This window comes from Eumetopias jubatus, unplaced genomic scaffold (genome assembly GCF_037043125.1).
Source record: "Eumetopias jubatus isolate StellerSeaLion01/CBP00866 unplaced genomic scaffold, mEumJub1_p1.0 scaffold_5, whole genome shotgun sequence".
Taxonomy (NCBI): Eukaryota; Metazoa; Chordata; class Mammalia; order Carnivora; family Otariidae; genus Eumetopias; species Eumetopias jubatus.
Genome location: NW_028274811.1, coordinates 26,480,568 through 26,506,347, shown reverse-complemented (window position 1 = coordinate 26,506,347; position 25,780 = coordinate 26,480,568). Strand labels below are relative to the sequence as shown.

Sequence of the window (25,780 nt, the reverse complement as noted above, 5' to 3'; positions counted from 1 at the left end):
CTCCAGTGCAAGCCAGTGGAAGGGGCAGGAAGAGGGATCCTCTTAAATCCAGATGTGCCAAGTCCAGATATGGTCTTTGGGCACCTCTAGCCAGCACAAGTTTCTGAGTAGGAGGGACAGGCCAGGTTTTTTTGTCAGGAAGGTATTGGGAGTGATGAGGGGGAGGTGGGGAGATGAGGCCAGTGGAGGAGCAGGAAGCCAACCCGGCCATATTCCCAGAAAGCAGAAAGGCAGAAGGAAGGGTAAGAAAACAGGAGGTTTTTAGATTTGGAGCTAGATTTTGTACTGGTAGTCAGGGAAAAGGACCAGAGCTCACTGAAGCCATCGGCTTGGGCAGAAGTGTTGTTTCTCTGAGATTTGTGCACAGTGTGAGTGGTACGGTTAGCAGAGAGAACGTGCACGCATTGGGATCTGTGATTCTCTTTTGCACAGGGCCCAGATTCCATCCCGACGTCGCCCCAAGTCCCTGGGGCGGGGTGATGACAACTTGCAATCTGGTGCCTTGACCGTCGAGGTGAAATGAGCATCCTGCGCCTTCGTTGCGCAAGGAGTCAACTTGCAGGAGCGGAAGGCTGGTCCCTTCCCGGGAAGGCCGCCCGGCCGGACTCGCGGGTCCCGCCCCGGGTCCCGCCTTGGCTCCGATCAGAGCATCAGGTGGGGCCCAGGGCACGGGCATACGAGGCTCAGGGGGCCTCTCCTGGCCCGGATGGGCAGCAAGTAGCCCGTGGACACTCTGGCCGGTGGTCCCAGGGCATTTGCAGGCTCCGACGGGGTGCAGGCGGCTTGGTGGGGGACACCCCTAGGCGCTCGCAGCACCCCACTCTCTTCGCCAAGGAAGTGGCTCCCTAGCGCGCGGGGCCCTGTCAAAACCACCCGCGCTCGGCCCCAGCCTCCGAGAGAGACGCGCATCGGCCCTTGGCCCCCCAAGCACTGCCCTCCCGGCCCCCCAACTCGCGGACTACAAGTCCCAGCAGCCCCCGCAGCTTGCACCTCCCGCCTCGCAGCGGAGACCCCCGGCCGTCCAAGCGGGGCTCCGGCTGCGCTCGTGGCGGGGCCGGGCGGGGAGGCCGGTCCCGCGGGCGGGGGCGGGGGCGGCTCCGCGACTTCTCCCGCCGCAGCCGCCAAGGGGAGTTTCCAGGAAGTGGCCATATTGGATCCATTCAGCCGCAGCCGCCCGGGCGGAGCGCGTCCCGCAGCCGGCTGGTCCCCGTCGCGGCCCGGGTGCTCGCCCCGGCCCGCCCGCGCGGTGCGAGCTCGCCATGGCGGCCACTGACCTGGAACGCTTCTCGGTGAGGGCCCTGCGGGGCCGCGGCGCGCGCGGGAGGCGCGGGGCGCGGGGAGGGGGCCGCCCTGCAGCTGGCCGGGGGCGCCAGGCGGGCTGTCAGCTCCGCGCGGCCGGGCCTCGACGCGGGGCCGGCTTGGGGACACCCAAGCGGGCTCTTCGCAGCGCTAGCTTGGGGTCCCGGGGCGTCGGGCGGGGGCGCCCCCCTTGGGCACACGAGAGGCAGACCCCTTTCGCGGGAAGGAGCAAATAAATAACCTGCCTGGTTCGGGCCAGGTGCGAGGACAGACTGGGGCGCCAGGAGCCGGAGGAAGGCGCGGGGTGGGGGTGGGGGTGGGGAATCCAGGATCCTCCCGACCCCCACATCTCGCTGGGGAGATTCCTAGCCGCGCAGGTGCTGTTGAATGGGCACAGCCTGTGAGAATGAAGCCCAGAAGGATCCGAAGGAGCCCTTCAGATGAGCTCAGGGTAGTTGCAGACTTGGATCCTGAAGACCTTGGGCCTGCTTTGCCTTACCCTCTGCACTCGTCTCCCAACCCCACTCTCCACCTAAGCGCCCAGATCCTGGGGGCGATTCCAGCCAGGCAGGTCCCGCCTCAGTGATCCGGTCTGAGGCAGCCATTGCCCCGGGAACGAGCGATTCTAGATTCAGCCAAGTGGATGTTTGTTTGGGCCCCATTCGGCCGGGCTACCGGCTCCGGTGGTCCCTGCGGGGGTGTCTGTGGGGCTGAGCCCACCAATAACCAACTTCCTGAAGGTGTTTATCATTCACCTGGGTGAGGGGAGCCTTTCGGGGATTGTGTCTGCTTGTCCCCTGGTGTCTAAGGCTGGATCTGGGTGTGTCTGGGAGGCTGGGCTGTGACAGTGAAGGGAGCTGTGTCCTCTTGCCAGCAAGTGAGGCCCCGGTCGGGCGGGAAGGGGGAGGGAGGGCCTGGGGCTGTAGGGGGGGAGGGGGAAAATGTTGAATGTGTGACTGATAAGGAATTGGTTCTGGGGCTAAATTAAGGAGCTAGGACTTATGTAATTAATGCTATAAATACTATCATCTGAATTTATGTATGTAAATTTACCCTTTAATCTGAAAATACATTTGTTGGTCTACTTTGGAAATATGCATAACTGAAGCAGGAGCTTTTGGTTTCATAATTTCTGAGGTGTTTTATTCCCACTGAGGAGGGGGCTCTGTGTCAGTCAAGTAAGTTTAACTACAGGAGGAGCCAACTCAGAGGTTGGGTGAATTAGAGATTTACCTCACCCCTGCACTGTAAATTGGAATTTATGTACCCAAGGAGGGCAGTCCCTGAATCCTAAGAGACCTGCTGATTAGCTGGAGGCCAAGAGATCTGGGAGTGTTTGTGCATCTGTGCATGCGTGTCTGTGTACATTTTCTGTGCCCAGCTGACCAGAAAGTTATGTCTGAGTCTTGTCTGTGGCCAGAGGTTGCTCTAACAGTTGGTCTTGCCGGTGGGAACGGTATGTAGAGTAACCAGAATCAGACTGCCCGATATGAATCCTAGACTCCTACTTATTGGCCATGTGACCTCATTGAGCACGTTAGTTAACCCCTCAGTGTTCTTCTGTGTGTATTCGGATAAAAATATTACCTTCCTCCTAAGGTTATTGGGTGGGTTCAGTAGGAAAATCCAGGTGAGGTACTTACAGCAGTGTCTGGCACGTGGTAAGGATTCAGCAAATGACACGTGATACCTAGTGTCCGGGTGGATGTGGACACTGGCCCTCTGTGTAAGAAGGCAGCAGAAAAGGAGTTTGCTCGGTTACTCGGTGCCCTCCCTGGGGCTTCTGTCACTGCACGCCCAGAGATGGTCCTCAGACCCTGAGCTGAGAGGCCTGATAACACTGCCGGGAGGTGGCGTGGCAAGGCCCTTCCCCCTTAGATTCCCGTGTTGGCATTTCTGTGAGGATTTCGGGTATTATCTCCTTGCTGGGTCAAGGCACAGACGGGACTGACTCAGGTATGGTTGTACGGCCTGAGCTCAGGGGCCTTGGTTACTGTGCCGGGTTAAGCTGGCTGGATGGACGCCTTCCACACCCTCCACGCTCTGAGCCGTCAGCCTCCTGGGAGGACTCGCATAGGGTTGAATTTGGGTGGAGACCTTGGGTGGGGTTTGGCCTGAATTTCGGAGTCTGGACTCCGTTCTCTTCTCCTGGCTTGTCATCCTGGGAAAATCATTTCTTTTTCTATCTTGCTGTAAAATGGGCCCAACCGTACTAATACTCTTCAAAGAGTTTGTGGAAGGTTAATTGCAGTCTATGGCATGTTTAGAGATATGGTTAGGTGTCTCTCCAGCCTCAGGGTTGACTTTGGTGTTAAGCATTGGCCACGAGGCTATGATTTGATGGAGCTTTGGTAGGTGTACACTCCCTGCACCCCCCCCCCCCCAGGCGGGCTTGGTGGTCAGCTCAGCCCTGGCTGGCCTGGAAACTGTCTCATCCTGGAGCTTAGGTGAGCATACAGAGTTGTACCTCGAGGTCAGTGCTGGGTTCCTATTCCCCACATAGCATGATATAAGTAGTCTTGGTAGCCTTTACATCCGGGCTAGCCTCTGCTCAACCCTAGGTCAGCCGGGGGGTTAGGGTTGACGTCTCCTGGATGGGCATGTCTCGGACAGCCTTCTGGTGCCTCTTGTCTTCCTTGAGCAGCCAGACTCCTGTGCACTCTTGCTGTGCTCCTCCTCCTTACTAGGATCCCCTCCCCCCCTTACTGGGTCCCGGAGTTTCCTGCCTCCAGGGCCATCTCCTGTGTTTCTTCTGTCAGAATCTCCCTCCAAGGTGAGGGAGGCTTTAGAGCCAGGAGAAAGTGCGGCTGGGGGAGCGGGGGGGGGGGGGGGGGGGCGGAGAGGGAAGCAGCGTGCAGCATGGCAGCCTCACGCCTGGCATTCCTCCCAGCCAGTCACCTCCTCCCCCCCTCCCGCCATCTCCGCTTTATCCCCGGCACCATCTGTCACTTCCGTTGTCACCCCTGTAATCTTGACACTTCCCCAAGAAGCAGGCCATCCGGGGAGTGCCAATTCCCTCCCTGAAGCAAAAACTGGTGGGAAGGGGTGTGTGGGAGGCAACTCTCTCGTGCAACAGGGCTCTGTCATGGAGTGGTATCTCCCTGTTCTGTAAAAATGGCCAGGCATCTCCTGCTGAGCCGTTCTGAGAGACGAGAGCTCTCTCTCAGCAAGGGACATCTGTGAAGCTCTCAGTGCCTGGTGGGGTTGAGAGTTCCTAAGTGAGCACCACCTGCAAGGCTGCAGCTCTGCCCCACCTCCCTCATGGGCATTGTGCCTTGCTATGGATGCCAACTTTGGGAAGGTCTGCCTGGGATCTTGCTTGGAACGGGTCAGAGCAGGGAGGCTGGTGGGAAGGCACTGGTGATCCAAGGGAACACATGATAAGGGACTTACCAGGGTAGAAAGAGAGAAGGTGGCAAGAAGGAGCCTAATTACAGTGCCAGCAAGATGGGAGAATGGATGGAGGCTGGGACCCCAGGCCTGACTTCTGTCGAAAGCTTTGGATGTCAGGGAGGGCTCTGGATGTTTTGTGCCCATCTGGTTGTTGATGCCGGCAGCCTACAGTTGGGTGAAGCTGCCGACGCTGGTCATTGGTAAGTTTAGGCCTGAGACGCAACCCCAGCACCCAAGTAACCCTTGTGATGACAAAGAGGGTGAAGCCCTCTGAGTTTTGGGCTGTAAGATGGGCGAGGTGGAGGTACGTATTTGGGGCATTAACTACCATGAACGTCTCTGTGGCTTGGGTCCAGCTACCAGAAGAAAGCAGGTGCAGGATGACAGAGCAAAGGGCCTGAGGGCTGGCTGGCCTCTGTGTGTCCCCTGCAGCCTCTCCAAGCGTTCTGCCCCTGTGCTGCCGGCATGGGTTTTGGGATCCCCAGGCGTGGCCCCCAAGGCCCAAGCTTTCCCAGACAGCCAGACCTGGAGCTGTGCAGGCAGGAGGGAGACCCGTCTGACCGGGGAAGGGCTATTTTCCAAGGGCAGCATGCCTTCATGCTAGAGTCGGAGTGTTCTTTGCTGGAGACATCTGTATCCTCAGGACTTGTATGAGGGACCGTGGCTGGGAAGAGGTGGTGGAAGACAGGGCAAGGGGCATCTCGGGTGTATCTTTACTTGAATTGCCTTGAGTGGTCTTGGCGCAAATTAGATATTCTCCTCCTCAGAACACATGGCTTCTAGGCAGTTCTTGGTCCCTATCCTGGAAGCCATGTTAGAGGGATAGAGTCAGGGGAGGAGGGAATTAAGGACCTATTTCAGATTGCAGGTGCCAGCTACTCTTTGGGGGGGCCTCTGGGGCTTGGGCCACCTGGGGCCCAGGGTTCCGGAGAGGCTTTGGACACGAACCCAAGTCCACTTTCCGGACCTGGTTGTGGGGCCAGGGTGCGAATCTGATACTTTGCCTGGGGCTGGGATGAATGGGCCAAGCAGCAGAATTATAGTACTGCAGCCCTGAGCCTCCACTGGCCCATGTTGGTGCCCTTGCATTTCTCCACCCCTTCCCAGTGCCGGCATCCATCCTGGGATTGGAGAGGGAGAGGGTCACCTTCGATGTCCACATCCCCCCTTCCAAGGGTAGGATCTCATTCACTGTGGAACACAGTCTGTTTCCTTCCAATGGTGTCTAGACCACTTATGGCTTTCCCTGCTGCAAAGCAGTGGGGGCTGTTGCCGGAGTCCCCGAGCCAAGTGGGAAGGTATGAACACATGGGTTTGCAGTACCTTCTGAGGCCCAGAGCGTCTTTCTCTTCTGCTCCATGGTGGAAAGGACCACTCCTTCTCGGACAGCACCATAAAGCCCAAGAAGTTGTTGCGTCCTAGGCTTGGGGCAAGCTGGTTGGACCTAGAGACCAGTAACTGCGCTTGGCTTCTTAGAAACCTTATTTTGACATGAGAAGTGTGAAACACACTATCCTATATTGCCAAATGGCAGTCCTGGTTTTCTGTGTGCACGAAAAGGGAGGAAAGTGCCTGCTAGTGAGACAGGGAAGCAGAGAGAATGGAGTATAGGGGTCAGGGCGTGGGGTGGCCTTAGGCTCCTGGGGGGTAGTTTTGCTCCTAAAGCCCCTTTACTTCCCAGGAGGGAGGAAGAGATGACTAGCCTTTTGAGAATGATGGTGGCCTCCTCCTGGGGCCTAGCTGGTGTCTGTCATTATGTCCACCCTGCACGCTAGCACCATGCAGGTTAATCCCGGCTCGTGTCTTCCCGCCAGGTTTTTGTTTTTTTTGATGCTGCATTAGGAGAGAGACGCTTTTGTTCACAGGTGTCTCCTTGATTACAGATAGGTGAATCCTGCCTCTGTCCTTCCCTCCTGGCCCAGGGGAGCAACATTCTCCCCTGCTCCCTCCCGCACACATCTCTTTGGTTATTTCCCGTAACCTTTGACCTGGGCTTAGAGGCTTGCTGTGGAATCCTGGGATATGAGCCTAAGCCTTTCCTGGGAAAATTCCTAGGATTCCTCTCAGACTCAAGGACAGTTGCGCTATGACCATGGGTTCTGGCCAGTGGCCTCTGCTCTGGCTATTTAAGGCCCAGGCTGCTTGGAGTAGCTAGAGCCGGGGGTAGTGTGGTTTGTGCCAGGAACATGGGTGGAGAAGGCTCCCAGTGGGGCAATGACTCCTGGGTCCGTTGCTCAACATTCATAGGGCTTCCCTAGGGTTGGGGCTCTCCTGGGGAGTGGGCTTCCTGTTTGCCTGGCAGGTGCTCAGGCCAGTGGGTTCTAGGCCTGGGAGCCTGGGGGAAAAGAGTTGTCTGAAGACCAAGGCCCCGGAGAACTCTTTGGAAGGCCTCGGGTGGGGAGTTGCTCTTTGTCCAGGATTCAGGAGCCACATACCCGTACAGTGGGGTACCGTTTCTGCTTCCATCCCAATGACCAACCGAGTTTGGGAGGTTTGACTTCAGAGTTCTCTATTCATCCACACCTTCTTTGGCTCTGTTGGTTCAGACATTCAGCAGATTTCTAATTTCTTCAGGATAAAATCATGTTTTTGTGTGGGCGAGCTTTCAGACATGGTTTCTCTCCAAAGCCCACCTCTCTTCTTGGTGAGAGGAGTAGCTCTTCTGGGCTGGCAATTAGGGATGCTCCTGAAAGCTCAGACAGAGCGTTTCCTGGTCAGGAAAGCGACATCCTCGTAATCCACCGGGCTGCATAAGAGAATGCCATTCTCTACTTTGTTCTGCACGGCCGGGCACAGAGGAACACGGAGGAACATGGCTGGCCTGAGTGGTTATTTGGGTTGTTGACTTTGATGTGCCTAAGAAATGATGTCACGGAAGCCCGGGGCCTGGCTCAGGAGCGAAAAGCTTGTTAGGAATGAGAGAGGGGATAATGGCCCTGTGTGTGTAGGGCTCAGAGCTGCTGACTCTCTGGTCTGGAGCTCTGAGGACAGTTGGAGCCCCTGAGCCAGCACCTCAGGGACCTGGAGGTGTGCACAGGGCCAGAAGCTGGGCCCGCTCCTCACCAGGGGCTGAGCTGAGTTGTCTCACTGAAGACTCCTCCTGCAGAGCACTCTCCTGCTGGCCTCCGCACCCCAAGAGTGGAGACACCGGGTGGGTTGTCCTTCCGGCTCATTGTCCTACCAGACGCCGTGTTGCGGATTGTCAGGCCACAGACCAGGTACAAGCCCCAGACAGGTTGTGTTGGGCCCCATGGCATTCCCAATTTGTATTGGGTGCCAACCTTTAAAAATTAGGGGATTGCATGTGATGATCTAGATTTGTGGATTCTCTTGAAACATTGCTGGATCTGGCAGCACCGGGCCTACGTTCCCACGGTTGGCTGGAGTTGCCGCTCCACGGTGGTTGTGGACCAAGCACAGGCTCTGCAATTCCCCGGCGTTCCCACCTCTCCCTGGGGGACCCCACACTCAGCCAAGTCAGCAGGTCTCACAGCCAGCAAGCCGTGCAGTGATGTGGCTGGAAGCGTGGGCTTTGCAGTCATCCTGTCTCCATTCAGATCCTGGCTTCACTCGCCTGAGCAGTGCAAATTACTTAATCTCTCGGAGCCTCGGTTATCTCATCTGTTTGATGGAGGTGATATGACGGCCTAGCTCACAGGACTGATGCGTGGACAAAATGACTCTCAGTTAGAGCCATATGTGGTAAGCACTCCATAGCTGTTAGGTATTGTTGTCCTTGTTACGACTCTACTTTTTCCTCTTCACCCATTGACATTACCCGCCTGGCCTCTCTAGGCCTTTGAATTTAAACTGTTCAACTGAGCCCCCGAGGTCTAGGATCCAGTGTCCTCATTTTTTCCTTGGCAGCCATCCCAGGGCCTGGCACATGCAGCGGATGGGTCCCATGCATGTGTGCCAAGTGACTCAATGAAGGGGTCAGGAGCCTTGTAAGAACAGGGGAGGAAGTATGGCCTGGTGGTTTGGGGCCAGGGCTTGGCTACTCTCAAATCCTGGCTCTGCCCCAGTTTGTTCTCGAAGTGTCCGTACTCCTCAGTTTCCTTACCTATAAAATGGGGATTATAATGGTGTCTGCCACACAGGGTGGGGAGGGACTGTGTAGGAGCCTGTAAGCCACTTAGCTTAGTTTACACAGAGCGGTCCTCAGTGAGGTGTTGGGTCATTCATTTGACCTCTGTTCCTTTCTTTGGTTGCAAACGCTGAGACGTTTTACTTTGTGCACTCTTTCCTTCCCTGTGCTTACTTTCCTCGCTTTCTCTCTGTTCCTCTGCATTCAGAGTGTCACTTTGGAAACCCTAGCAGTCAGGATGTTCTCAGTTGTGAGTGCTGGATAGGCCCACTCAACTAGCTGAGGCAGTAAAGGGGAGGTGTGGCCAGGGGTAAAGGGAAAAGTCCGGAGGTAGAGCAGAAACTGGCTCTCTCTCTTCCGTGGTTTTCTTGGCACTGCCGTCCTCTGAATGGGCTGCAGCCTGATGCTAGCTCCCCCATGGTTACGAGATGGTCATCCAGGTTTAGCCTGGGTCACCTGCCTGTCCCTGAGCCAGCCATGGGATCATGCTGATGGGGTCAGGGCTATTAGGACCTACCCTTAGAGTGGGAGCTGAAGTCTTACCTGCAAATTGCAGGGCATTTTGCAGCATCACCAGGTAGCCATTGGGAGATCTGAAGTTTCTTCCTGAGTTGTGTTAGCTGAGACATGCCGGTGATGCTTCGGGGGCTGCTGGCTCCTCCAAGCCTGGGTCAGCAGAGACACCTGGTTCAGGCACCTTGGAGTGAGCAGCGCACCTTGGATCATATGTTGTTGATGCCAAATATAGGATCAGAGAGGTTGGCGTTAGTGAGAGTCACACCGCAGTAGAGCCAGGAAGTCAGATCAGTCTCCCCAGACCAGGGAAGGAGGACCAGTGGCCATTCTTCTGTGTGTGTGTGCATATGTGTGTGTGCACGCATGCCCTGGAGATTGACACTCCCATGGGCCCCGAAGCTCCTGAGCAGGCGTCGACTGCCCCAGGTCTGTGGTCCCTGGGGTGACAGAGTGCAGCCTGGGCCACAGTCTGGAGATAAACACCTCCCTGGACTCCACACACTTCTCCAGAGAGAGCCTGGGAGTTGTGTGGGTGAAGGCAGCCAGGGCTAGCTGAGCGAGGGAAGATAGGTGGACTTACGTGAGGACCCCCCCCCCCCCGACCCTAGGGCTGCTCTCAGCCTTAGGAGCCTGGAACTGTGAGAGAGTGGGAAACTCAGAAATGGGATGGTCTCTGTTCCTGGGCAAGGACTCTGCAGCCGAGTGCGCGCGCGTGGTTTCCAGACGCAGCTGACTGGGTGGGTTTTGGCGGCAGGCTACAGGATGTTGGATTGCATCCTGATTGTGTCACCCTTGGAAGAAGAGGATGAATAAACACAGAGCCTGCTCTGCAAGCACAGCATGCCTTAAATTTTGGAGATTTTCAGTTTCGCCTGGAAAAAAAAAAAAAAAACGCTCTAGACTAACCGTTCTGTCCTCCATTTGATCCTTAGGCTGTGATGAGCAGGTGGAACCGAGACTACATAATGCAGCTCTGTGTGAGGTGGGCAGATGCCCCCGATGCCGTAGCGGTTGAAGGCAGTGTTCAGTGGCTTATAAATGGCGGCGTTGTGTGGCTTGTTGGGCATACTGGTGGGAGGGTGGGAAGAGCAGAAAGCCTGACCTCCCCCAGCCTGCAGCAGCCTCGAGGAACTTACGGAAGAGTTGGAAAACCCGGAGGCATAAAAAAAGGACAACACACAGTGCAAAGAAATGGGGTCACAGCCAAGGGAGGGGTGTGGAATGGAAGTGTATAGGGCCAGGTCGGGGCAGGTGCCTGGGAAGAGGGCGAGTGAGCTGTGGAGCCCGGAGATAGGGACCGGTTGGAAGAATGAATCCAGAGTTAAACTGGCTGAGTCTTCGAGGAAGGCCTCAGACCATCAAGGGCCCAGAATGCCATGCTGGGGGCTTTGGACCTGACCCAGGACATCCTATGCTCTCTTTACTGTTTCCAACGTGGGCACCAGTGAGAGGAAGCTGCCTTTGGGGCCTCTCTGTTGGGTCGTGTTTGCAGTCCTGGGGGGAGCCTGGGCTTGAGTGGGGAGGTTGTAACATGATCCCCTGGGGAGAGAGGAGACGGAGAAAGGGTCAGCTGTAAGAACAGAGGCTCTGTGGTGAGAGGGTTATCAGAGAGCAGGTGTAGGGCTAACCCTGACTTGTTCGAAGAGATGGTACAAGTGCCCAGAGGGTCCACGTGGAGTCTAGGCTGCCAACACACACACCTGGCCATCATCAGTTGAAGGCTGCAGTGACTGAACCAGGGGTGGGGGTGGGGGCGGGGAGAGGGATGGGCATCATTGGTCAAAGAGGGAAGGTTGAGTGTATGTGCCAGGGGGCTGTGGTTGGGAGGAGAAAATGGTTAGAGGGGTTCAGGCTGAGGCAACAGGCTGTGGCTCCTAAGGAGTCAGGGAGGGCTGAGGTGCTGAGCAGATCCCTCTGCAGGAGGGCGGGCAGCCAGGGCCGGGCCCACTGGTATCCCCACTGGCGTGAGAACTGCCACCGTCCTACTGATCAGTAGCTCCCAGGGCTGCCTTCATTTGGGCCTGTTTCCTCCCCGCTGGGGCTGTGGACAGGACGGCAGGATGGGACTCACACCTTTGCCCTTCCCTGGCCTTGCTCTTTCTAGTGGGCGGCCAGGGCTGAGGGGCTCAAGAATAGAGCAGAAGCGTTTCTGCCCAACATGAAGCTGTCGGAGGCCTGCCCTCACAAGGGCCGAAGCTGGAAAGGCTGAGCCTGGGAACCTTCCCTTGGGAGGACAGCATTTTATCTCCATTCCCAGAGAAGCGGAGAAATCATCCGCACAAATTGGAGTCTGACTTTGACCCTCTGCTTCGGGTCCTGGTGGTTTCTTTTTATAGTGCTGTGGACCAGCTCCAGTGGCCCCAGCTCACTCGGGACCTGCTGCCTGCCTTTCTCCTGAGGCCAGGCCTCCACGTTCTCATCCAGAATCCTCTGTCTAAACAACCAGGGCTGGAGTGGGTGTGGGCGGATGGCATGAGCCAGAGCCTGGGAGTCCCTAGAGGGCAGCACGGAGGCAGGAGGGATGAGGCCTCAGTCACAGTGCCTCAGAGACTAGCCCTGAGACCCAGTGGCGGGCGTGAGGGAGCACCGGCCCCGTGAGCAGGGCCCATTTGTGCACTCCATGCTTGGGTGCATGCGGAGCAAGGGGTGCGCGTGGAGAACCGTGAGCCCGGCCCCTTGGTGGCGGGGAGGCCCTTTGATGGAGAACTGGTGTGAAGGGGTCAGGCCAGACCTGTCTCTGCTTGAGTCCTGCTTCAGTAGGAGTGTCTGTGAGGTCTGGGAGGGAGCTGCTGGAACATACATGCTATCCAATCTTGGCCTCTTGAAATCTTTATTTAAGATCTGGGGACTGTCTGGGGCCCCCTCTTGGGCAGGAGGACAGGTGAGCCCTCAGGGAGAGCAACTAGGATAGATGGTTCCCTGGGCCATCCGTGCCAGGAGACACCCCAGTAGAGAAGAGGCATGGGTGAAAGCCCTTTTCTGGGATGGAATCAGGCGCCCTGAGGTGCACCGGGCTTCCCCTCTAGAAGCTCCTCCTGGAGTTTGTGCTCTGGTGCGCTCACACTGTGTCCTGAGATTTGCTGAGAATTCAGACAAGGGTCGGAGGGGGGGCGGGACATTGGGGTTTGGCCTCTCCCCCATGTGGCCCCCCTTCCCCAGTGGGCTCATTGCCTTGCTCCGTTTCTCTCTTGGCAGAATGCAGAGCCAGAGCCTCGGACCCTGTCCCTTGGGGGCCATGTGGGCTTCGACAGCCTCCCGGACCAGCTGGTCAGCAAGTCGGTCACACAGGGCTTCAGCTTTAACATCCTCTGCGTGGGTATGTGTCATGGTCTGGCTGGGGTGGTCTCAGACCGGGGCGGGGGGCAGGGAACAGGAGCCACCGAGGAGATGGGGCGCTGCTGCCCTGTCCACCTGTTGAGCTACCAGGGACCTCCCAGGCAGAGAGACTCTTTGGGGGGGGGGGGGTCAGGGTGACGCTTTGACTGGTGTCTTTGCCAGGGTCAAGGACGGAGGTGGGGGGCCTGACTCCAGGGGCCTTGAAGAGTGAACAAAATTAGACCTGTGAACATGCTTTGTAAACTGAGAGTGTTTATCACAGAGGTTTTTAGATTTGTGTGTTTGTGTTAAGAACATTTACTGTCGTTCCTACTGTGTGTCAAGGACACTATGGTAAACAAGACTCCCCGTCTATTATAGTATCATGCAGTAAGAGCTCCAGCACACGTCTGAACAAATAGAGCCCCAAACAGGCAGACTCTGGGAGGTTCCATGTGCCTCAAGGCTCCCAGAGGGCACAAAGAGCTCTGTCAGACCCTCCCCAGGTGTCTGCGCCCTGGCATCTACTGGGCTGTGGGTGCGCCTCAGGGAAAGCCTATCCTGAGCCGGATAAAGCTAGATGGATCAAGAGGCCACTGGTGGCTTGGCACCCTGGCCCTGCTGGGCCCATGACCAGCCCAGGCCCAGGAAGGATGGTGTGCAGAGCAGGTGACTGGGTCCCGCTGAGGCCAGCAGAGACTACTGTCCAGTGGCTCTCACAGCTGCCCACATAGCCATGGCTTATGTCTAAGTCAGCCTTCTGGCCCTTGCTTCCACACATTATTTTTGAGGCCACCAAGAAGGATGGTTTCTGGGGAGGGGAACAGTGAGGGATGGAGTTAGCGGCCTGCCCGTCTCTCTTGTGTGGAGGCTGAGGGTGCCTGAGCCCCACCCATCCTAGTCAGCAGCCGGGGACAGCCCCGGCTCCAGCCTTTGACATCCCCTCTCCTCCACTCCTTGCTCCCAGGGGAGACTGGCATTGGCAAGTCCACACTGATGAACACGCTCTTCAACACGACCTTCGAGACCGAGGAAGCCAGTCACCATGAGGAGTGTGTGCGCCTGCGGCCTCAGACCTATGACCTCCAAGAGAGCAATGTGCACCTCAAGCTGACCATTGTGGATGCTGTGGGCTTCGGGGATCAGATCAATAAGGACGAGAGGCAAGAGGCGGGACGGGTGGCCCGCCTGGTCTCATCCCACCTCCGTCCCTCCCTCCCCCCGTGGCGGCCTTGGTTCACCCTGCCCTGGCACTCATCATTCCAAGCTGCCCGCATACGAATTAGCCAGCCTCATACCTCACAGGGGCCAGAGGAAGGCCTCTCGGGGAATACCTGAGGTCCTGAGGACTTCTTTGGAGGTTAGGAGACAGGGTCGGCCACCTGTCCCCAGACAGGGACCCCCAGGCAGAAGCCGCTTGTCCCCACAGAGGGGAATCTGGTGGGCAGCCCCACGCCCTGCAGCTCAGTGCCTGCCTCCTGGGTGACGGAGCTGTCTGTAGTTACAGGCCCATAGTCGACTACATCGATGCGCAGTTTGAGAACTACCTGCAGGAGGAACTGAAGATCCGCCGCTCCCTCTTTGACTACCACGACACGAGGATCCATGTCTGCCTCTACTTTATCACACCCACGGGGCACTCCCTCAAGTCCCTGGATCTGGTGACCATGAAGAAGCTAGACAGCAAGGTAAGCACCCCCAGACTTGTTCCCTGGGCTTCCTGGCCCTCCCCTGAGTTGGGGGCTGTGGTGTGGCCGCCCGCCGTGGTCCCTGTCAGGGGCTCTGCCGCTGTGGGCCCTGCAGATAGGCCCGGGGGTTGGCCCTCTCTCTGTCTTCTCTTGCATTTGTCCCCCCTCCTCCAGTGGGCTCCCCTCACTCTGGGCTCTTTCTCTAGAGCTCTGTCTCATGGGTCTGGTCCTGAGCCCCTTCCTTTTAGCGGAATCGATTCTTATTCTCAGGTCAAAGCTGGGTCTGCCCAGAGGACTAATTTTGGGGCTGAATGGTGGTTTGGGGGAACCAGGGCTATAAGAAGCACCAGCCATTAGAAAGGTCCCAGTGGCTGGGTTCAAGCCGGGCCTGCCCATGGGAGCAGCTCCATCTCTGTGGCCTCCTGCCTGTCTGCGCAGGGATGTGGCCTGGGCAGAGCTGTCCACAGTCAGAGAGAACTAACCTGCTGCCCCTCTTCCCCTGATCCTGGCAGGTGAACATCATTCCCATCATTGCCAAGGCTGACACCATCTCCAAGAGCGAGCTCCACAAGTTCAAGATCAAGATCATGGGGGAGCTGGTCAGCAATGGGGTTCAGATCTACCAGTTTCCCACTGATGACGAGGCTGTTGCCGAGATTAACGCAGTCATGAATGTGAGCATGGGGCACTGGCCTCGGGGCCAGAGGGCTTGGAGCCAGCACAGATCTATGACACATAGCTCCGGAGACTCTGGTTTCCCAGCATCCCGGCCTTAGCTTCTTCAGGAAAGACGGGTGGGCATCTGGGAGCCAGACGGCCCTATGTCCTACAGCCAGGAGCTGGGAGGAATCGGGTATTGGGCTGGTGCTGGGCCTTCCCTGAGTTTAAGTTTCACAAGATAAGGATTCTGGGCAGGAACTGAAACCTGGAGGAGTAAGCAGGCCAGATGCCAGGGCTTGGGAACTTGGAAGAAAGCCAGGCTTGCAGGTCCTGTGAGGGAGCCTCTGCTGGCCTCTGGGGAGCCCAAGGGCTGAAAGGACCCCTCGAACATGAGGAAGACGGGGTGCAGGTTCAGCCTGCTCTCCTGTTTGGAGGCTCTAGGATACTCCTCCAAAAGAGAGCCAGGAAGTGAGCCCTGGCCAGGCCTTGTTCAGGTCTGGCCACCTCTCCCTGGGGCCCAGGACAGGGTCTGTCCACTGGTCTGTCAGCCCTGGGCTCAGCCATCCTTGGGCTCCTTTCTAGGCACATTTGCCCTTCGCTGTGGTGGGCAGCACTGAGGAGGTGAAGGTGGGGAACAAGCTGGTCCGGGCGCGGCAGTACCCTTGGGGCGTGGTGCAGGGTAAGTGTGGTGGGGAGAGCGTGTCCGCAGTCGGGGGCCCGGATGGAGCATCCTGTCCTTCCTGGCTGCCCGCAGCCTCTGTCCCGTGCCCTCCCTGGGACCACCCCTTGCCTGTCCCACCTCCGGAGTCTGCCCGTAACACTTGGACCGCTGTCCTGTGTCCTTTCCTCCCCGTGCCCGCTTGCATGCCTGCCTGATGGCCCACGTGCCCTGTGCTTTCAGTGGAGAACGAGGCCCACTGCGACTTCGTGAAGCTGCGGGAGATGCTGATCCGGGTGAACATGGAGGACCTCCGAGAGCAGACCCACAGCCGGCACTACGAGCTCTACCGGCGCTGCAAGCTGGAGGAGATGGGCTTCCAGGACAGCGACGGCGACAGCCAGCCCTTCAGGTGACCGCCTGTCTCCACAGCCACGCTGGCGTCCGTGCCTGGGGTCCCGTGAGCCGGGGAGAGGGGCTGCGGGGACCCCAGCATCGCCGTCCCCCGTGTCTGGCTCCGCCCCACCCCAGCCCGCCGCCATCCTCCTCTCGGCCTCTTCTCTCTCGGCCTCCACAGCTTGCAGGAGACCTACGAGGCCAAGCGCAAGGAGTTCCTGAGCGAGCTGCAGAGGAAGGAGGAAGAGATGAGGCAGATGTTTGTCAACAAAGTGAAAGAGACAGAGCTGGAGCTGAAGGAGAAGGAGAGGGAGGTGTGTGCGGGCTCGGGCGTGTGGTGGGGCCGGGCGAGGGAGGCCGGGGCCTGGCGGGATCCCCACGAGGCCAGAGCTCCCCCGCTTCTGCTCCCAGCTCCACGAGAAGTTTGAGCACCTCAAGCGGGTCCACCAGGAGGAGAAGCGCAAGGTGGAGGAGAAGCGCCAGGAGCTGGAGGAGGAGACCAACGCCTTCAACCGCAGGAAGGCCGCGGTGGAGGCCCTGCAATCCCAGGCCTTGCATGCCACCTCCCAGCAGCCTCTGAGGAAGGACAAGGACAAGAAGAAGTAGGTGGTGGGCCCCCTGTCCACGCTGGTTCTTTTTCCCTCGGGGCGCCACTCAGCGTACTTTGGTTCTCGCCCCTGTGCGCCTGTTCACCGTTCTGCTCTCCTTCCCACCCCGTTCTTGCCCACCTTTCTTTCCCTCTCACTGGGGAGCTTGGTATCTCAGGATACCAGGTATTTGTGCACTCTCTGTCTTACACAAGTGACCCCTTGCTCCCCCCCATCCTTCCCTCTTCTCTCTCTCTCCCCCTCTCTCTCCCCCCTCCTTCTACAGTCCCTTCAGAGCTGGGGTGGTGAAGACTGGGCCATATATATAGGCAGGGTGTGGCCCCTGGGAGGGTGTAGAGGTCTCAGGGAAGGCCTTTCAGGCCCAGAGAGGAGCAGGGCCTGGGAATGTGAGCATTTCCAGATTCCAAAAGCTCCCGGGGTTTCTGCTTGGGCCGCTGTGGTGCATCCCCCTCAGTGTCTGAGACAGCGGATGGGTGACCCACATCGGCTGGCAGCTGGTGATGGAGGGCAGCAGGCACTTGAGCCCAGGCAGCACTGACCCCTTGGGTAGTAGGCTCACTGCTTGGTGGAAGGAAGGACAGCAGCTCCCCGTAGGGGGCTCTGGGGGTCCTGTGCCATCCAGCGGCTGCCCCTCAAGTTAGAGTTGGAGGAGAGAGGACTGGGGAGGGCACAAGGGGGCTTTTCCCAGCCTCCAGGCGTGCAGTCACCTTCTTGGCCAGCTGGGGGCAACCCTGAGTCATTTCTCCTTGGCTTTTCTCAGAGGCTCTTTCCGCACTCTGAGCTGGAGTGCAGATGCCCTGGCTCCTGGGGATCTCCCTCCTCCACCTCACTGCGTTCAGTGTCCCATACCACATCACACTGTGGGGTCTCGTCCATCCCGGCTTCCCCTGCCCCTGGCCTGTGTCAGCTACCCTCCTCTTGTCCGCTGAGGACTGAGCAGGTGATTCCATTTTTGCCCTCATTCTTGGGCTCCTTGGGCTCCCGTCTCTTCTCAGAATGTTTGGGGAATGTGTGTATCCAGGCCCTCCTTTCCTTGCCCTGTGGTTAAGGCCATTCGGGGCATAGGAAGCTGTCGGCTCTGCGACGCTGCTCGTGCGTTAGCACCCTCTCCACCTGCAACACTGCGTTCCCCGACACGCGCCCACCCACGCACCTACACAGACACGGTCTGTCTTACTGTCACTCCAGCCCCGTCACATGCAGAGACTCAGCCACGTATCTGCCAACACACACAGCCCCCAAGACGCGTAGGCACAGAGGCGTAGACACATCTAAGGAAAAGAGACTTCATGAGCTGCCCCCTGGGGGAGGCCAGGGGAACAAAGCCAGGCATTTAGGAATTGAATGCTTGTTCTTATGCCTAAGGCCTGTCCTCTGCTTTGGGACAGACCCTTCTCCTTTCTATAGTCTCCCTCATCCTGCTCACTGGTGACCCCCCCATCTGCCGGCACTGCTGGCAAAGATGATCCCCTGCCTGTCCCCAAGGAGGACGCTAGCCCCAAATCCACCCTCCACCGTGTGAATTTGCTCTCTGCTTTGCATTTGTTTCCAGCCCCGGCCCCATGTCCAGCTCTTAGCTTGGTGAGCCTGGGGACTCTGTGAATTGGAATCCATGTGGATTTTAAGGGAGTGGCTCAAATCTGGTTTCTCCTGGAAAAGGGTGTGTGGGTCTGTGTCCCAGGTGTTGGCACCTAACAAGACTTTGCCCTGCTCCCTGCCTATGGGGCCCAGGCCATCTGGTTTCAGAAAAGGAGAGTCCGCTAGGAAATAAGTTATGGAAAAACCCCTCAGGAACAGAAGACAAGGACCTGTGGCCAGGTCAGGGCCAGGGGGTGGAGAGCAGGCTGGCTCCACAGGCACTGGCACAGCCCTCAGGGTGGGAGTCCATCCCGGTGTCAGGTCTCCCTGCTTTTCCCATGTGGCCTGGGTCTGGGAGACAGGTGTTCTCTGCTTGCTGGACATGCCAGAAAGCTTCAGTCAGTTTGGCCACCGGGAGAGACCCTATGCTCCCGTGCTGGCCTTGTGGGGGGCCAGGAGCGGGCTAGGTAAGGTGGCTAGGAGCGCTCCTTCCTCCTGTCCTGGGAAGGGGGTCAGTGCGGAGTGCATTCGAGGTGGTGGCGGCGGGGGGGGTTGTTTTTCATGACCATTTAGTTGAATTGCTTTGATGGGTTATACTTGGTCTTCAAATTTTAATCCATTTTTGCAAAATTACTTCCCAATCAGATCTTGACCCTCAGCCTGGGATGCCACAAACTGAAGCGAATTCTCTGCTTTGCTCGTCACAAATGCCAAACTGACTGCCCTTTCCCAGCGTCCAACTTGCTGTCTTTTGTTTCTGTTTGATTTGGTCGTCTGCGTATCTTTTAATGTGTCTGTTTTTGTTTTGTTTGTTTTATTTTTATTTTTCAGTTAACGCACGCACAGACTTACATGTCAAGAGCGGACTTTAGACTTTCATGTGTTAAGTTGCTTGAGTTACACCTTGTGACCCTTCTTCTCCCATAACATGGTGTGAGGACGGACTGGGAGCCGGTACAGACTCCAGTGTTTACAGCCTTGCTTTGTCCCCTGCCCCCACCCCCAGGCTGCCCTGGGCCTGGCGGGCCACCCCCCTCTATGCAAACACGTCAAAGCCATGAATGCTGGAATCCAAAACTGACAAGGTTTATTTTTTTCAGAGCCAGTGGCTGGTCTTCCATTTACAGTGTCACTATTCCTTGACGGAGCAGTTATGTGCCACTCTCGCGAAGGCCCCAGCCGGCGATGCTTGGCCTAATTGTTCAGCGTCAAGATGGCAACTCATGCGGTGCCCTAGGTGCGGCCGCGTGGTCTGGTATACATGCTGCAAAATTCACCCGATTCCCTTTCATTTTAATTTTTCTAACCTAGAGCTTAATTCCAATAATAACTTTTAGGAGACTCCTAAATTTTTATTTTGGCACAAGTGTGAAGACAGATAATACCCTCTCCCGTTATTTTCATAAGTAACCCAGGTTCCCTGATTTTTAAGAACTAAAAATATCTCTAAACCTTTCTTATGTATCAAGCATCCCTATAATAATTAGGGAGAGGTGGGCAATAAACATCCTGTGAGGACAGTGTTCGGAATTTCTTTACGGATGAAAGTGGGTCATGAACAAGGACCACGTCCAGTGTTTTTAATGCAAATGTAAATGGAAAGTAGCCCAAAGCCGTTGTCTGTGGGCTCCAGAGGTGCTGCCTACAAACAGGGACCAACTCCATGTGTGTGTTAAGCGTCTGACTCCAACTAAGACCCCCAAACCAAGCCTGCATATTCCCAATCCAGGGGACTCAGCCGGGAAAAGGTTTTTTTTTTTTTTATCTCAAGGTCACTGTTTTCTGTTTTCCTGGCTGAGTCACAAGGAAAAGAGATGAAGGTGTCTGATGCGTGTGGACAATTTCAGAAAACGCTACCAGCGAGGGAGCCTTCCCCTCTCCACTGCGTTCTTCAGGGGATCATTTTAAGAAAGTACTAGCGGCATTGATTCTTCTCCATTCCTGTGGGTTTGCGAGCCAGTGGGAGTGTCAGGGCAGGGGATATGGCGTGATAAAATAGGATATGAAAAATGAGTAGCTCAAAGGAAGGAGCTCATGTAATGTTGATGGGGCACTGTGCTGGGCATAGCCTCCCCGGAATAACGCGCAGCCCTACCCTCAAGGAGCTCACGGTCTAGAGCACTCCCTCATCGGAAGCCTTGGGAAGCTGCACTAATTTATTGTTGCATTGGTCGTTTGTTTTTCCTTGTCCTCCAACCTCCTTCGCATCACTGTTTCCCCCTTTCTGCCTTGGCCCCTTGGCTTTGCTGATTTCCAGGACCAAGTCCTGGCTTCATGCTGTGCTTCCAAGATGGGGCTCCATTCAGAGTGGGGAGGATGCCCAGAGTGAAACTCTGCCAAGTGTCCTGCCGTGACCAGGGGTGGATCCAGATTGTGAGGGGCTTCGGTGTGGGCATTCAAAAGGCAAATGGGCATATACCTAAGGCCCACGTGGGCCTCAAGTGACTTGGCTTTAGGGGGATTATATGTCTGAGAGTGTCTTCAGTTGTGCTGAAGTGTGACCTTTAAGATAGCCTCCGTGAGCTAACATATTTCTGAAGATGAGGCACAGCGACCCCGCAGATTCACTGGTTATTTAAGAAATGGAGACTTCTGGTTCATGGGCCAATCTGGGGACGCTGCAGTGGATATATTCCGCCACCCATCCACCACAGCCTGTGGGCTGCACCCCAGGCATACTGGAACACCAGAATTGTGGCTGGTTACCTGCCTGTGGGTGCAAGGCTTCCCAGCATCTCTGGGGAGAGCCGTCGCTGTTAAATTTTCTGGGGTCTGAGCTGCTTCCACAGGCCCCGTTGGCTTTAGTGAGCCTCACTGCACTTCTCTGTCTGTGCTGCTTGTATTTGGAAGTTTATCATCTTTAGCTGAGACCAAACTAGTCCTGGGTGCACGAGGAGAGCTTACACCGGGCCATTATTTAACAAGCTCCCGCGCCCGGGACCTGAGCCTTATCTGCGGTATCTGATGTGCCACTCCTTTGCAGAATCATCTTTGGGCACTATCAGGGCTGTCAGTGGGGTTACGCTGGCATTTCTATCATGTCTTTCATAAGCCCAGTTGATTTTGGGTAGAATCACGTAATTTATTGTCCAAACTGAGACTCTTCAGAGTAAAAGGAGGTCCTGTTAGTCATTATGCCAGATCAACAGGTGTAAGCTGGAATGATCTCAGGCAGACCGGGACGTACGGTCACCCTGGTGATGGGTAACCCGAGTCTAGGTGGTTTGGAACTGTGCAGACTGACTGAATATATGTTTCTGTGTGTCTCTGTGTGGGTGCTTGTCAAGTGGGGCTCGTATTACTGGATAAGAGGCCCGAGGGAAGTGTGGCTTGCTCCTCTGTTATGTTAACAAGCTTTTCTAAAACTGCTTCACTTGTGAATTCATTTATTCCTTCATACATTGACTGTTTTTGTTCTTTTCCATTCACTTTGTACTCTTTTTTTTTCCCATTAAATTTTGCATTTATTTTGAGTTTTTGTGGTGTCTTTTTTTGGCAATAGCTTTTCTGATTTAACCCAATTCCTAGCCTATTAATCTGCTACAACTCTGGTAAAATACAGCTTGTCTTTTCTGTGAACTTTGTGGGGTTGACCAGCTTCTGTAGGAGTTATGTTTTAACAGCGACTCCTGCTCTGGGCATCTGTGAAAGGCTTTGGAAGGGGTGTGGGGTGGAGGAAAAAGTTAGGGAAGAGAAGTCACAGCCTATGGCCCAGGCGTCTTCAGTGGGGGACTGCGTGCGGGACCAGGAGAGGGCAAACACTGCCTTTTAAGAGTCTACGTCCTTGTGGAGTAGGCTTGACACGGGACGTCTAATACCTGAGTTCTTGTGGTATATCAGCCATTGCTCTAAGTTGCATTACGTGCATTAATTCCTCTCATCCTCATAAGAATCCTATGATTAGGTACTGTTTTCCCCATTTCATAGGTAAGGCACAGAGAGGTAAAGTCGCTACCCAAGGTCACACAGCTAGTATCTAGGGGGATGGGGATTTGAATGTTGGTAGTCTGTGTCCTTAACTCCTGAGCTATAGCTCCTCTGTGGCAACCCAGTGGGATCACAGAAGGACAGTGAAAATGTAGCCCAAATTCAAGTGTGCAGTTTGGCAGTGTGGGTTGGTGGACCTGAGATGGTTTGGTAGAGGTGGGATGCCCTGTTGGGTGAATATTTGGTTGAAGAAGGGCAGACTGGTGGTTGAGGGAAGCGATGACAAGCTCGTGGATCCACTTGTTGAGGCGCTTTCTCTGTTGGGCACTAGATTAACCTCTGGGAAGACCGAAATGAGGAGAGGGAGTCCAAGATCAGGGAGCTGACAGCCCAGCAGGGAGACTTGTGTTGCAGACATCTCTCATGAAAGTACCGCTCAGCTCTGCCTGCAGGGAGGCAGGTAGCAGGGAAGCAAAGTCTTCACCGAGCTCTGAAGGACAGAGACTCTCCAGGAAAGCCAGGGGAGAGAAGGGCCTCACTGGTGGGGGGAGCAGCACTGTACAACTCAGCTCACCCACTTGGGGGAAGTAGTATTTGGATAAGAGGTAAAAAGGCCCATGCTGCTCACCTATCCTGCTCTCAGCCCATCTGCCCGAGTCTCCGCACATCTCCATTTTCTGCAGCCCCAGTCCTTCACCAGCCTCAGTCCTTCACCAGCCCCTGCCCTTCTGGAGATGGGGACAAGAGCAGGACAGATTGTGTCCATATTTCTCCCACCACAGTGATCCCCAGTCTCTGATCTGAGGTGGGAAGGGGGTTCCTGAAGAAAAAAAGCAGGAGAGTTGGATGGGACCTGGAATCCCAAGGCACGCTTGAACAGCGTAACGACTTTTCTTAAACTCACAAGTGGTACTTTGGCAATGCACAAGTTTGCTTTCCCGAAGAAGAGGCACATGGTTTACTGAAAGATGGAACAACAGGGCTGGCTGTACCTTCTCCCAGTACGGGGCTCACGGGTCTGCCTTCTCCTTTTACTCATTTGCTCTGACTGAGAGATTAGCTCTGAGGACCCAGCTTACACCCCAGAGCTACCCGAGTAAGAGACCTTGCAGTTCTCCAAAGTCAGAGACAGCCTGCGCCGGGTGGGCCCTCACTGTGAGCCCATATTTCACCCACTGTGGTGCCCACTCCAAGTGCAAGGAAGGAGGCAGAAGGCAGCCATGGCCCCCAGTGGGAGTTGCCCTGAGCAGCGTGCTGCCCCTCAGCCTCTCCATCTGTGCTGGACGGGGGACAGTTGTTGCTGAGACCCAGGAGAGGATATTCCAAGCATACTGGACTATCAAGTCTACATCCATGGTAGTTCATACAGTGAAAATAAGATTCTGACAAGGGGGAAAGGAATTCAAGTTTATTTTTACAAAAGCTCCAACAAGCAAATCTGTGTGGAGAAGAGGCAGAGATCTGTACAGACATTAGTATAGTTTATCTGGTCTCTGACCCCTCTGCACCTCCTAGCCGTCCCTGAGGCTTAGCGCACTTGCAAAAAACTGCTCATGGCGGGAAGACTTCACCAAGCACTGGTAAATAGTGCTTCGGTCATTCCTATCCACAGCACAACTGACACAGCTCCAACTGGCGGACACGGCTGCCTAGGGGATGGCTCTGTGGTGTCACAGTGTCAGAGAGCTGGCTTCCCCCTCACAGCCATGCTGGTAAGCACCTTCTAGCAGCACCGTGGCTGGAGCGGGCTCAGCCTCAGAACCTGCTCATTTCAACCCAAAGCTCTCAGAGCTGTGTTTCCCGCACTGGGTGTCGGCTGCTAAGATCATTCTTTAGCACAAAATTCCTCTAATTAAGCCAACAGACTACTTTGATTAAGAGTAACAAAGGAAAAAACATGTTTTAAGCTTGATCAACTTGCTGTACATTTAACAAAGCATACTTTATGATCCAGTTTTTGTAAGAGAAGACCTAAGTCAGGACCAAGTCAGGGGAAATGCACCCGGAGAGATGGTCCCATTTTTGCAACGATGGGCAGGGTCACTGGGACTTGAAGTGCTAGGTTTGTGCTTGGTGTAAGCCTGGGAAGTTGGAAGAACCTGGCCAGCTCTGGCCAGTGGAGCAGCGAGAACTGGTCGGTCAGAACCAGCCCGGCCCTTCGGACCCGAGCAAGGCCCACCACTGTTTTGACTCTACCTCCCTGAGCGACCCATACCAGCCCTTGCTGCAGAAGGAAAACCAAGCTACAGTATGACTATTCATTCCTTCACCCTGGTCTCAGACCCATGGGAGAGAGGAAAGCAGGGTCTTGATTTTTCAGACTATCCTTCCCACCAGTGACCCTGACCTGCCTTTTTTTCCCTCTGTATGGCCTTCTAAAGACCCAGGAACTTTTTCTCGGTTGCTTTCCAGTGCCTTTTCCCGTCCTTGTTACAGGATCAATAAAGCCTAGAATTCAGAGGAGTCCCAGCAAGAAGGGGTTGCCATTCTGCTCTAGAGGATACGAGGGGTAGGGGCACAGAGGCTGGGAGGTGGGACAGAAAGTTGTCTGAGCAGGAGGACGACTACAAACTTCCCAGGCGCTGCTTTACCAGTCCCTTGCAGTGGCTCAACTGCTCAGTACTGACCTGGAATTAAAATAGAGTGGTCATCCTTGAAGCAGAACCATTTTACATCCTGAGTCAAATTTTGAGTGCTAAAATGTTAGCATAGAGCAGTTTCAGGAAGGTCTAACCGCTCGACTTAAGAGCATTAACCCCACCATCTCAGGGACATCCAACTCCAACCTCAGCAAAGCTGTTGTTAGTCTAACTATGCATTCCATCTTACCCTGTCCATCCTCAGGGATTCCGACCCTCCCGTACCCGCCTCATGGTACCCCAGTCCTTGGTACCCAATAGTCCTATAAAGCCTGAGGGGCCTGAAATTTAACCTCTCCCATATTAAGCTCAGGGTCGCCTCCTCCTGAGCTGCGCATGTCCCCCTGACCTCACCCCATCCTCTTGACTACAAGGGCTGCCACTGAGATAAAGCTCTTCTTACTGTCAGAGACACCCACCAATTGGTCCAGTAAAGGAAACATGTATCCCATACTCATCCAGAGGACATGCCAGGTGTACAAAGCCTAGCCCTTAGGGGAGACTCTTCACAGAGTCACTGTGGCCAGAGCATCTTCTGGAGCCCACAAGGGCCACGAAGGGTGATGCGTACCATTTTGGGGGCAGAGTGCGTCAGCTAAAGGGGCAACGTGGAGAGCCTGGTCTGGGGCAAAGTTGATGTCTACCTGTGCTTTCTTTAGCAGATCAGATATAGGAGTACACCAGTCGGGCATGAGCCTCTCCAACTCTAAGGTGATGATGACCAAGGCCAGTGTGGAGCCCTTGAACTGCAGCAGCTGGTGGCCCGCCATACAGTGCTGCAGCTGCCTGGTCAGGGACGCGACGTGGAGGGAAGGATTCCTCTGAGGCCGCAGCTCCACCACGTGGGGCCAGCCCACGACCACAAGGGCGTGGAACTAGAGACCGTGGTTTTTAATGTTAGAACACAACCCCCCCCCCCCACCTTTCATAGATAAATGACCAAAAGTGCAAACAATTTCAATTTCCATCAGGGAACATCAAATGTTGCCCCACCCTTTTCATTCCCATCCATGGCG

The 25,780-nt window shown here is 55.7% G+C and overlaps 1 protein-coding gene across 2 annotated transcripts; it reads left to right on the top strand.

The window, feature by feature from the left end:
• The first annotated feature begins 1,177 nt into the window (after window positions 1-1,177).
• On the top strand, window positions 1,178-25,626 carry SEPTIN8 (septin 8). Of its 2 annotated transcripts, none has more exons than XM_028103702.2 (10): window positions 1,178-1,289; window positions 12,491-12,611; window positions 13,578-13,773; window positions 14,112-14,298; window positions 14,811-14,972; window positions 15,541-15,637; window positions 15,860-16,028; window positions 16,194-16,326; window positions 16,424-16,614; window positions 25,424-25,626. In XM_028103702.2, the coding sequence occupies exons 1-10, from the start codon at window positions 1,260-1,262 to the stop codon at window positions 25,587-25,589; spliced, it is 1,452 nt and encodes a 483-aa protein (XP_027959503.1). In that variant the 5' UTR covers window positions 1,178-1,259; the 3' UTR covers window positions 25,590-25,626. The 2 variants fall into 2 exon arrangements, with proteins under 2 accessions (XP_027959503.1, XP_027959505.1); XM_028103704.2 differs by lacking the exon at window positions 25,424-25,626 and adding an exon at window positions 19,030-21,598.
• Window positions 25,627-25,780: the final 154 nt, after the last annotated feature.